Source organism: Dipodomys ordii, unplaced genomic scaffold (genome assembly GCF_000151885.1).
Source record: "Dipodomys ordii isolate 6190 unplaced genomic scaffold, Dord_2.0 Scaffold50, whole genome shotgun sequence".
NCBI lineage: Eukaryota > Metazoa > Chordata > Mammalia > Rodentia > Heteromyidae > Dipodomys > Dipodomys ordii.
The window spans coordinates 5,493,492-5,506,430 of NW_012267266.1; the positions used below are offsets into that span (position 1 = coordinate 5,493,492).

Below are 12,939 nucleotides of genomic sequence, written 5' to 3' on the forward strand. Positions count from 1 at the left end.
GCAAGACAAGCGCTCTACCACTGAGCCACCTTCCCAGCATATCAAACTTTAGCTCATAATAAATATTCAATAAATACTTCTACAATTATGATCTTATTTAATTACATCAATTTTCTTAAGGCTGGACATAACTCAAGTGGAAGATTACCCCAGTATTGCCAACAAAAGAAAGATGAAAAAGTCTTTAAAAGTATTTGCACATCAGGGCTGGGAAGGGTTCGATTCCTCAGGACCACATAAGCAGAAAAAAAAGCCGAAGTGGCGCTGTGGCTCAAGTGGTAGAGAGCTAGCCTTGAGCTGAAGAGCTGAGGGACAGCGCCCAGGCCCAGAGTTCACGCCCACGACCGGACCCCAAAAAAGTATTTGCAAATCAAATTTTTTTGTTTATATTTGAAACTTTTAACAAGTTTCAGAGAATATTTCCAACCTGATATTTAACTGAAAACCTTAAAATTAGTGCCCTCTCCTGGTTATATATCAAGACAATACAAAGTTTGTCAGTTTCTCAGCACATTTTGTAGTAATTTAATATTGAAACATTTCATAGCTAATTTCTTTGATTTCAGTGCCCAAATATCTCCTGCCAGCATCTTACCAGCCTCTGCAGAGTAAGTAGTATATATATATAGAAAACAAACTTAGAAATTTAAAAATATTACTAAGCTGTAAAAATATGAATTTATTGTGCTCATTTGAGAGGAAAGAGTGTATATAGATATTAAACTAGTTATTTATGTATCATAATAGGAACATGTGAAACTTTCCACTAATACATGTGGTGGAGGTGAGTTTTCCTTTTTTTTTCTCCTTTGGCAGTACTGGGGATTAAACTCAGAGCATTACACTTGCTAGGCAGTTTACAATTTGAGCCTCACTTTTATCCTGTATTTGCATTACTTATTTTTCAGGTAGTCTCACTTTGTGCTGGAGGCAGCCTGGGGGTTCCTACTTGTGTTCTTCCTGTAACTGGGATAACAAGAGTGGGAACAACTGGGCTCAGCCATTGATTAGAAGGAGTCTTGAGCTTGTATGCCCCTGCTACATTATATTGCAATACTTATCTCCCTACCCAACTAGCAAGGATTTCAGGTTTAAGATACCATAGTGATAGTGGCTACTTCTGCTTTTCCTTTTTCTTTGTCCTTGTCTTCATTTTGTTGTCTTCCTTATGTGTCCCAGGCTAACTGCAAACTTGTAATCTTCTGATTCGGCTTCCTTTTGGGAATATAGCCATCCACTACCATGCACAGCTTCAGATGAGTTTTCTTTTCTTTTTTGGGTCCAGTCGTGGGGCTTGAACTCTGGGCCTGGGCACTGTCCCTCAGCTCTTCAGCTCAAGGCTAACGCTCTACCACTTGAGCCACAGCGCCACTTCTGGCTTTTTTCTTTTTGCTTATGTGGTGCTGAGGAATCAAACCCAGGGCCTCAGGTATGCAAGGCAAGCGCTCTACCACTGAGCCACCTTCCCAGCCCCAGATGAGTTTTCTTCAGATAAATTTTAGATCCTAGTTATACACTGGTGACATAGAGGCAATCCTAGCTACTAGGAGGCTAAGATCTGAGGATTGTGGTTCAAAGTCAGCCCAGGCTGGAAAACCCCTGAGACACTTACCTCCATTTAACCATCAAAAAGAAGTAGAGCTGTGGCTCAAGTGGGAGAGCATTGCTTTGAGTTCAAAACCTAAGGAACAGTCTCCAGGCCCTGAGTTCAAGCCCCAGGGCTGGCACAAAACAAAACAAAAAAAAAACTTTCTCCTAAAATAGTATCCTTTGAAGTAATTGCAAAAATGTTGTTATATCTTGATATGTTGATAACTATTGAATGTTCTGGCTGGGTGCTGGTGGCTTATGCCTGTAATTCTAGCTACTCAAGGCTGAGATCTGAGGATTGGAGTTCTAAGCCAGCTTGCAGGAAAGTCAGTGAGACTTTAAGCACTAAAAAAGCTGGAAATGGAGCTGTGGCTCAAGTGGTAGAGTGCTAGCCTTGAGCAAAAATGTTCACAGATAGTGCCCAGGCCTTTCAGCTCAAGCCCCAGGACCAGTATAAAACAAAAACTAAACAATAAAAAAAGTAAAAGGAATATTCTTAGAGTGTATGTAGGTGAGTGTTCATAATTCTTTTTTATTTTTTTGGGTCCGGTCGTGGGGCCTGAACTCTGGGCCTGGGCACTGTCCCTCAGCTCTTCCGCTCAAGGCTAGCGCTCTACCACTTGAGCCACAGCGCCACTTCCGGCTTTTTTCTTTTTGCTTATGTGGTGCTGGGGAATCGAACCCAGGGCCTCAGGCATGCAAGCAAGCGCTCTACCACTGAGCCACCTTCCCAGGCCCCCCAATTTTTTTTTTTAAACTCAGTATCTGATGCTTACTTTTTGTTCATTGGCTAGTGCTCTGTGTTTGGAGCCAAGCCTCCAAACCCATAGACTTAGCTTTGAAAGAAATCCCCCCCCCTCCCCTTTCTCTTTTGTGTGTGCTAGTCCTGGGCACAAAAGAGGGGAAGAGGAAGAATGGGGAGAGAGGGAGACACACACAAGCACATGTAGTGAGGAATTATTAGAAAACTGGTCCTTTTCTCTCCAGCAACATTATATATAGTTGATTTGTGTAGAATCATGTATTTGGACAAATTTTACTTAATTTTATTATTTTTTGTTTTGGTCCTGGGTCTTGAACTCATGTCCTGGGCACTGTCCCTGAGTTTTTTTGCTCGACTAGCCTCTATGACTTGATCTACAGCTCCATTTTTGGCCTTTAGGTGGTTCATTGGAGATAAGAGTCTCACAGACTTTCCTGCCTAGGTTGGCTTTGAATCATGATCCTCAGATCTCAGCCTTCTGAGTAGCTAGGATTATAGTCATAAGCCTCTAGTGCTCCAGTGTCCCACTTGTTCCTTTTTTTTTTTTTTTTGGGTCCATTCGTGGGGCCTGAACTCTGGGTTTGGGCGCTGTCCCTCAGCTCTTCAGCTCAAGGCTAGTGCTCTACCACTTGAGCCACTGCGCCACTTCTGGCTTTTTTCTTTTTGCTTATTTGGTGCTGAGGAATCGAACTCAGGGCCTCAGGCATGCAAGGCAAGCGCTCTACCACGGAGCCACCTTCCCAGCCCCTGTTTTGTTTTGTTTTTTGTTCTTTGAGTTATCATTCAAATGCCATAATTGTCATAGGATTTAACATTTAAGTTATGTGACTGATGCCCAGTTAAGCCAACTTACTGACCTGTTGTATTTGCAGAATTTTAGAAAGAAAAAAATTAGAATAGCCACATTTTTTATCTGTAGGGCAGTTATAGATTATGATTTTAAGAATTTAAATCTGGTGTGTAATAATGAAGCAGGGAGTTCTAAGAGTGATGAGGAAAGACCTAATAGCCAGGAAGAACTATTTTGACATTATTTAAGTTATATAATTGTTACCCTAAAAATATTTTTTCTTAAATAACTGGGTCTTTTCTTGGGGATTTCTTTTTTTTTTTTTTTTTTGGGTCAGTTGTGGAGCTTGAACTCTGGGCCTGGGTGCTGTCCCTCAGCTCTTCAGCTCAAGGCTAGTGCTCTACCATTTGAGCCATAGCGCCACTTCCAGCTTTTTCTGTTTATGTGGTGCTGAGGAATCGAACTCAGGGCCTCATGCATGTGAGGCAAGCACTCTGCCACTGAGTCACTTTCCCAGCCCCTTCTTGGGGATTTCTGAACATCAGATCCTCACCAGACTTTCGCCCTACCCTTGTTTCAGACTCATAGCCTCTTGTTTTTTTGGATACTACTCTACCTCTGGAGTCATACCTCCAGCCCTGCTTTTTTGGAGATGTAGTTTTATGGACTTTTCTGCCTGGGCTGGCCTTAAACTATAACCTTGCAATCCTCTGTATCTCAGCCTCCTAAGTAACAAGGATTATAGGCATGGGCTCTCAGGGTCCAGCCTTGAATTTTATACTCTTAGTTAACATTGAAAATGCCATTTCTCAAATTGGGTGCTAGTGGCTCATGCCTGTAATCCTAGCTACTCAAGAGGCTGAGATCTGAGGGTCCTGGTTCAAAGCCAGCCGGGTCAGGAAAGTCTGTGAAACTCTTATCTCCAATAAACCACCAGTAAACTGCAAGTGGCTCTGTGGCCCAAGTGGTAGAGTGCTTGCCTTGAGCTAAAGAGCTGAGGGACAGCGCCCAGGCCCAGAGTTCAAGCCCCATGATGAAAAAAGAAAAGGTAATTTCTCACCCATAAAATATCATATTATTAAGTCCAGCATAATCTGGTTTTGTTTCTTGAACATTGGTTGAAGCAGTGAGCTTGTCATTTTAAAAATTTTTTTTTTGTTTTGGTTTCGGTCCGTAGGCTTGAGCTTAGGGCCCAGTTATAGTCCTTAGCTTTTTCACTCAAGGCTGGGGCCCTGCCACTTGAACCACAGCTTCATTTTCTGATTTTTGGTGGATAATTGGAGAAAAGAATCTCAGAGTTTCCTATCTGGGCTGGCTTTGAACCTCGATCCTCAGATCTCATGCTGGGTAGCTATGATTATAGGTGTGAGCCATTGGGCATTAAAGGAACTTGTCATGAAAGGAACTATGTTATATGAAAAATAACTTCAAAACACGCTCAAATTAATCAGAGTGCCTGTGTCTCATGCCCCTAACTAAGCGGGCTGAGATGTAAGGGTCATGTTTTGAAACCAGCCAGGCAGAAAAGTCTGTGAGACTTTTTTGGCTTTTGGTCATTGATGGGGCTGGAACTTAGGGCCTGGGTGCTATCCCTTCACTTTTACCCTCAAGGCTAGTGTTCTACCACTTTAAGCCACAGCATCACTTCCAGTTTTCTGGTGGTTAATTGGGAGATAGGAGTTTTCATGGGGGCTGGGAAGGTGGCTCAGTGATAGACCGCTTGCCTTGCATGTGTGAGGTCCTGGGTTTGATTCCTCAGCACCACATAAGCAAAAAGAAAAAAACTGGAAGTGGTGCTGTGGCTCAAGTGGTAGAGCGTTAGCCTTGAGCTGAAGAGCTGAGGGACAGTGCCCAGGCCCAGAGTTTAGGCCACACGATTGGACCCCCTCCTCCCCCCAAAAAAAGAGTTTTCATGGACTTTCCTGCCCAGGCTGGCTTTGAACCACAATCCTTAGATCTCAGTTTCCTGAGTAGCTAGGATTATAGGAGTAAGCCACTAGCATCTGGCTCAGAAACACTAAATTGACATAGTCCTATTTGTCAATTCTTTGTCAATTCTTTCTCTGTTTAATCCTCTGTGCATCTAAAACCCTAATTCAGCAAACATTGACCTGTGACCTGTAGTATACTTAAAAGTTCTTACTTTGACCTATTTGGTGTAATTGGAGTTCATTTTCATACAGGATGAGAGATATACTTTCTGTCTCCTGCAGATAGATACCTTAGTACTATTTGTTGATGTGGCTGTCTTTTCTCCATTGTTTTTTTGTTTTTGTTTTGTCAGTCGTGGGGCTTGAACTCTGGGCCTGGGCGCTGCCCCTCAGCTCTTCAGCTCAAGGCAAGTGCTCTACCACTTGAGCCCCAGAGCCACTTCCGTTTTCTGCTGGTTAACTGGAGTCTCATGGACTTTTCTGCCTGGGCTGACTTTGAACCACGATTCTCAGATCTCAGCCTCCTGAGTAGCAGGATTACAGGCGTGAGCACAGTGCCAGGCTGTATTTTTAATTAATTAATTTTTTTGCCAGTCCTGGGGCTTGAACTCAGCCTGGGCACTGTCCCTGAGCTTCTTCTGCTCAAGGCTAGTCCTCTACCACTTGAGCCACAGTGCCATTTCCAGCCTTTTCTGTTTATGTGTTACTAAGAAATTGATCCTGGGACTGTATGCATGCCAGGCAAGCAATCTACTACTAAGCCACATTCCCAGCTCCCTCCATTGTATGTTCTTGACTCCTTTGTAAAAATTAAGTTCACTGTAGATGTGTGGTATTATTTCTGGATCTATTACACTGTGCCGTTGGTCTTCAGGTCTCTCTTTGTGCCAGTACCAAATTGTTTCGTTACTGTGGTACTGTAATATAATTTGAAGTCTGGTATTAGATACTTCCAGTGGTACTGTTTTTATTTAGAATTACTTTTGCTATTTGGAGTCTCTTTTGCCTTCCAATGTACTTTTGGCTTTATTTCTGTAATTCTGTGAGGAATTATGTTGAGATTTTGCTGAGTATTGCATTGAATTTGTACTTTGTGTTTGGCAATATGATCATTTTTACAATATTTTGCTAATCTATTGAAGATGCTTATGAAAATTTTACAAGATCTCTTACAATATCCCCAGTAGACAAAAAATAGCAGATTTTACAATCTAACAGCATACATAAATGATGGATTTCTGTAGTTATAGACAGTACATATAATTAATTCTTACACTTGGGACATTGAGGCCAGAAGATAATAGTTTTACAATAGCTGGATCTCTATAGTAAGACCCTGACTTTTTTTTTTTTGCCAGTCCTGGGGCTGAATCTTGTTGTGCTCAAGGGATAGCACTCTACCACTTGAGCTATAGTACCACTTTTGGTTTTTTCTGTTTATGTGGTACTGAGGTATTGAACCCAGGGCTTCACGAATGTTAGGCAAGCTCTATACCACTAAGCCACATTCCCAGCCCAAGACCCTGTCTTAAATAAAAGTTTCTGAGTGCTGACAACTCATGTTTGTTATCCTAGCAACTCAGAAAGCTGAGATCTAAGGATTACAGTTAAAAGTTAGGTGGGCAATAAAAAGTCCATGCAACTCCTCTCTAGTGTTAGCACTTAGATAGTAGAGTGCTTTCCCTGAGCAAAAAAGCTCAGCAGCAGTGCCCAGGCCCTGAGTTTAAGACCTAATACTGACATGCACACACACAAAAGTAAAACGAACAACAGTATAAGTGTTTTGATCATCATTGATGTGTATTTTAGAGGCACTATGTATTTGTCACTTGGCCTCATTTTTTCTTTTTACTTTTCCTTATTAGGGTTGATATTGCTGATGATGTTATTAATGCCAGTAATAGTAATAGAGACTGTTCAGAACCTGTGGCTGGCAGTAACTTAGAAAATGAAGTTATGCAGCAAGATTTTGTATTTGAAGATCAAGAAAATAACCAGGTAAGAAGTGTTGAAAAAAAGAAACAACTCTGGTGTGCTTAGAAGTACACCTCTTGATTGTTTTGTGTGTATTGTTTTGTGTGTCCCTTTGATAGCAGAAGTAACAGTATTTACATTCCTCACTTATAAGTCCTCCAAAATTCTCATTCTCCACTCGTCATCGGTTGAAAGAAAGGTAGGTGCAAAAGCCTTTCTCTTTCAAAAATATTAAAACAGTTATTGGAAAGAAAATATTATGATGTTAGCTGAGATTGCTAGGTTGTAATTGTGGTTGAATTTTGTTATTATTCAAAGTTTTCCTGTAATTCTTACTTTTTCTTTTTTTTTTTTTTTTTCGGTCGTGGGGCTTGAACTCTGGGCCTAGGCGCTGTCCCTCAGCTCTTCAGCTCAAGCAAGCGCTTTACCACTTGAGCTACAGCACCACTTCCGGTTTTCTGGTGGTTTATTGGAGATAGGAGTCTCACGGTCTCTCCTGCCTGGGCTGGCTTTGAACCGCGATCCTCAGATCTCAGCCTCCTGAGTAGCTAGGATTACAGGCGTGAGCCACCAGCGCCCGGCCTTACTTTTTCTTAGTTGGGGTTGACCCCTGTAGCAAAAGACAGATTTAACAAGAGAAAACAAACCTGAAGCTTAATAACATATATACCTCATATACACATAGGAAGTAGGTGAAACAGTAAATTTGTGACAGTCATGGTGGCTTAAAATCATCAAATTCCTCTGAAATAAAGAAGGGTATGAGGGAGTCCCAGTTACAAAGAGATAATCAGGAGGAAGACCTTAAACAAAAGTAAATTTGGTGATAGTTTGTGATGATTCTCCCTGATAGAGAAGATATACTTAGAAATGAAAATTTCTATTATAGATGAAAATTCCTTTTACACAAAAGGTAATATAGTTGGATGCTGGTGGCTCATGCTTGTAATCCTAACTACTCAGAAGGCTGAGATCTGAGGATTGCAGTTCAAAGCCAGTGTGGGCAGGAAAGTCTGTTAGACTCTTCTCTCCAATTAACTACCAGAAAATTGGAAGTGGCACTGTGGCTCTAGTGGTAGAGCACTAGCCTTGAGCTAAAGAGTTCAGGGACAGCGCTCAGGCCCAGAGTTCAAGCCCCACGGACCGACCAAAAAAAAAAAATGTATATTACTGATTCCCATATTTGAATTTCCAGTTAACTTTTCTTGGAACCAAAGTTCAGTCTAGCTATTCCATCCTACATTTCCATTGAAATACTTTACAAGCATCTATAATGAGCGAAAGATTTCTTTTCTTGCTAATTATTTGATTTATACCTGAGACATTCATAACAAAGGATCTGTAAACAAGAGGAAAACATATACCTTTTTTTTTTTTTTTGGTCATGGGGCTTGAACTTGGGGCCTGGGTACTGTCCTTGAGCTTTTATGCTCAAGGCTAGTGCTCTGCCACTTTGAGCTATAGCTCTACTTCGTTTCTTGGTGGTTAATTGGAGATAAGTATCACTGTCCTACAATACTGTGAAATTTGTGAAACTTATCACTTAATCTCAATTAAAAAATATTAAAAAAAATCTCACAGACTTCTCTGTCTAGGCTATCTTTGAACTATGCTCCTCAGACTGTGCTGTTTTTTAGACTGTATGAAATGTCTCCAAACTAGATCTCTTCCCTTACATGAATTTCAGTCTCTTCATTAGGTTGTATGTATGCACACACGTGTGTGCTACTACTGAGGCTTTGACTCAGAGCCTGGGCACTGTCCCTGAGCTTTTCTGCTTACAAACACAATCACAAACACATTTTAACCTGCACAAGGTAAATTGTCATTATCTTGGTTTATAAAGTTTGTGAATTCTATAAGCTTTGACAAGACAACTATTTCTTGTGGTCTGTGAGATTCTTATCTCCAAAAAATTATTCAGAAAAAGCTGGAAGTGGTGTTATGGCTCAAGTGATAGAGCACTTGGCTTGAGCAAAAGAAGCTCAGGAACAGGGCTTAGGCCCTGAGTTCAAGCTTCAAGGACTGGCCCCCCAAAACCCAGCATAGGTCAGAAGTAGTGATACCTGTAGATGATCTCAGCCTACTGAGGCAAGAGGATCAGAAGTTTAAGGACAGTCTGTATGAGGCCCTTTCTGAAAAATAAAAACGGTCTAGAGATGCAGCTTTTGAGCGTTTGACCCTTGGAATCCTGAGTGATAGTTGTAATTGAGATTCTAAAATACTGAGATCCTGCCTGTCCCTGTGCATCCCCTGGGTTCATTTCCTTACCTGATACTGGATAGCTTTCCTGATTAACTGTTATTGAGGCTGTATAACCTGTGGCTTATTGGTAGAGTACTTGCCTAGCATGCATAAAGCCCCTGAGTTCGATTCCTCAGTATCATATAAACAGAAAAAGCAAGAAGTGGCACTGTGGCTCAAGTTGTAGAGGGCTAGCCTGGACCAAAAGAAGCTCAGGGACAATGTCCAGGCCCCAGGATTGGAACAACAACAACAAAAAAGAGCTGGCCAGGTATCATAGCTCATGTCTGTAATCTTAGCTACTCAGGTGGCTGAGATCTGAGGATCACGGTTCTGAGACAGCCTTGTCAGGAAAGTCTGTGAGATTGTAATCTCCAGTTAATCCCCCGAAAACTGGAAATGGTGCTGTGGCTCAAAATGGTAGAGCTCTACCCTTGAGCGAATGGAAAAAACAAAATGGAGCTAGGAGTCAAATATGCAGAAAAGAAATAGGTAAGAATAAAGTTAAAATTTTATGTGTATAGTCTCTAGTGAAGTTACAAATTAGTATGGTGGCCTTTTTCTTTGCCTCACTGTTGAATTAAACAATAGACAGGTGCTGATGGCTCACTCTTGCAATCCTAGCATTTGAGATCTGAGGATGGCAGTTTGAAGCCAGCCCAGGCAGGATAGTAGGTGAGACTCTTGTCTCCAGTTGTACCAAAAAGCTGGAAGTAGAGCTGTGGCTCAAGTGGTAAAGCACCAGGGTTTTTTTGTTTTTTGTTTTTTTTGTCAGTTGTGGGGCTTGAACTCTGGGCTTGGGTGCTGTCCCTGTGTCTTCAGCTCAAGGTGAGCGCCCTACCATTTGAGCCACAGCGCTACTTCCAGTTTTCTGAGTGGTTTATTGGAGATAAGAGTCTCACGGACTTTCCTGCCCTGGCTGGCTTTGAACCACGATCCTCAGATCTCAGCCTCCTGAGTAGCTAGGATTATAGGCGTGAGCCACTGGTGCCTGGCTTAAAGCACCAGTTTTTAACATCTAGGACAGATCAGAGCTGTTCACAGATTTGTCTTTGGAGATTTATTTTCATTGGGGATTTATTTGCAGGAGAGAAAAAAAAGAGACATTAAAAAATCTTCAAAAACTGGGAATGGACAATTCCAACAATTTTTGAGTTATTGAGTTGAGTTAGTGAATTGTTGAGTTATTGAAAATTGTTCTGAGGGCTTAATAGTCATGTAATATTACATTGAGAAAGAATACAAGTGTAGTTTACCAGAACTAATATAGTCCCCATTGTGTGTGTAAGAAATGTAACCAAATATTTGAAGTGGCCTGCTGATAGAATTATGGATAGTTTTTTTTTTGTTGTTGTTGTTTTTGTTTTTTTGGTGCTGTGGTGCTTTCCCTGGGCTTTTATGCTCAAGGCTAGCACTTTACCATTTGATCCACAGCTCCACTTCTGGCTTTTTTGGTGGTTAATTAGAGATAAGACTCTCTTGTACTTTCCTGTCCAGGCTGGCTTCAAACCATGATCCTCTCTCAGATCATAGCCTCCTAGAAGTGGAACTGTGTGGCTCAATTGGTAGAGCGCTAGACTAGAGCCCAAAAGCTCAGAGATAGGGCCCAGGCACTGTGTTCAAGCCATAGGAGTAGTGTACACATATGCACACACATGTATACACACAGGCACATAGGCATACACAAAATCCCTGCCTCCTTCCTGAGTAGCTAATATGACAGGTGTGAGTCACCAGTGCCTGGCTATAGAAAGATTTTTTTATTTTTAGATTTTTGCCAGTTTCTGCTTTTAATCAGTCTTAGCATGATAGTTTAATTCCAACTAAAGAGAATTTAATGCATTTAGTGATGATGTATTTAGTGTTCTTGAACTACAGTTACACAGAGGTTGTTGATTAGCAGCTATAAAATTTATCTTGGGATTCTTTTTTTTTTTGGGTCCGGTCATGGGGCCTGAACTCTGGGCCTGGGTGCTGTCCCTCAGCTCTTCAGCTCAAGGCTAGCGCTCTACCACTTGAGCCACAGTGCCACTTCCGGCTTTTTGCTTTTTGTTTATGTGGTGCTGAGGAATCGAACCCAGGGCTTCTGGCATGCAAGGCATGTGCTCTACCACTGAGCCACCTTCCCAGCCCCTATCTTGGGATTCTTTAGTGATTAAATACTTGAGGCTCGAATAACTTAGTGGTAGAGTATGTGCTTAAGCATACATGGGTTCGATCTCCAACATTAATTTTTGTGTGTGCATGCTAATCTTGAGGCTTGAACCTAGGCACTGTCCTTAGTTGTTTTTTTCTGCTCAAGGCTAGTGTTCTACTTGAGCCACAGCACTTATGCTTTTTTTTTTTTTTTTCTCATGGGTTTTCCTGCCTGAACTGGCTTTGAACTGTGATCATAGATTTCAACCTCCTGAATATCTAGGATTACAGGGGTAAGGCCCTGTGCCTGGCTCCAACATGAATTTTAAAAATTGATTTTGTTTTACTGAGTTCTTAAATTTGAGAAAATATTTAGATTCAGATAATAAGAGAAGGTGTGGCTCAAGTGGTAGAGTGCCAAACTTGAGTGAAAAGGCCCCAAGCACAGTACCTGAACACCCCCCCCCCCAAAAAAAAATGGAGAGGGTATAGATATAGATAAGAAAACACTAAAATATATAGAAAGTGTCTCCTCTCCCATCCGTGTCTATCTGTATTCCTCTTTCTTATGATACATGTAATAAAACTACAAAATGCTCACTGAATAGCCTTGTATTATACTATTCTTATCTTGTACAAGCATATCTAAGGATAAATTTATAGAAGTATTTTGGGCCATGGGTTAGTTGGCTTAATTCTGTAATCTTAGCTACTTGGGAGGCAGAGATTAGTGGATTACAGTTTCAGGTCAGCCAGGGCAAAAAAGTTGGTGGAATTCCTTCTCATCTAGTGGCTGGATAAAGTGGAATGTTCTGTTATTCCAGGCAGAAGAAACAAAAAGGCTGAGCAAAGTGGCCCAAACCTGTCATCACCAGTGAGAGTGGGAGGCATAAACAGAAGGCCCTAGCATAAAGGGAGACCTTGAAAATAACCAATGCAGACAGGCTGGAGGTATAGAGTGCCTGTCTAGTTTGAGGCCCTAAGTTAAGTTACTAGCACCTCAAGGGAGATGGGTAGAATTTGGGTTGTTTTTTTTTTTTTTTTGGTTGTGGGATTTGAACTCTGGGCCTGGGCACTGTCCCTGAGCTCTTCAGCTCAAGGCTAGTGCTCTACCACTTGAGCCACAGCGCCACTTCCAGAATTTGGGTTTAAAATATGTCTTTGAAGTTGTTATATACAGTAGACTCAGTATCTATGAGTAATGGTTCCAAGGAGACCACCCACCACTGAATGAATATTCAGGATGTATGGAGTCCAGTTTTTTTTTTTTATGGATGCTTAATTCATTTTTCTATAACGTAACCACCTTCTACTCAAAGATATGCACCCTTTCAACAAATCTAAAACTTTCACTTTATCACTTCAAATATGTATAGTGCTTGCTGGGGCTGAGAAGGTGGCTCAGTGGTAGAGTACTTGCCTTGCATGCATGAGGCCCTGGGTTCGATTCCTCAGCACCACATAAGCAGAAAAAGCTGGAAGTGGTGCTGTGGCTCAAGTGGTAGAGTGCT

The 12,939-nt window shown here is 41.5% G+C and overlaps 1 protein-coding gene across 6 annotated transcripts in view; it reads left to right on the forward strand.

Moving 5' to 3' along the window:
* The window catches only part of Fam13b (family with sequence similarity 13, member B), an 81,570-nt gene that overhangs the window by 35,285 nt on the left and 33,346 nt on the right, over positions 1-12,939 (forward strand). For 4 of the 6 annotated variants that reach the window (XM_013020390.1, XM_013020389.1, XM_013020392.1 and 1 more), the window contains 2 exons: positions 567-608; positions 6,940-7,072. In XM_013020390.1, coding sequence (XP_012875844.1) covers positions 567-608; positions 6,940-7,072 — 175 coding nt within the window. The remainder of the gene's footprint in view (positions 1-566; positions 609-6,939; positions 7,073-12,939) is intronic. The other 2 variants (XM_013020391.1, XM_013020393.1) reach the window with 1 other exon arrangement.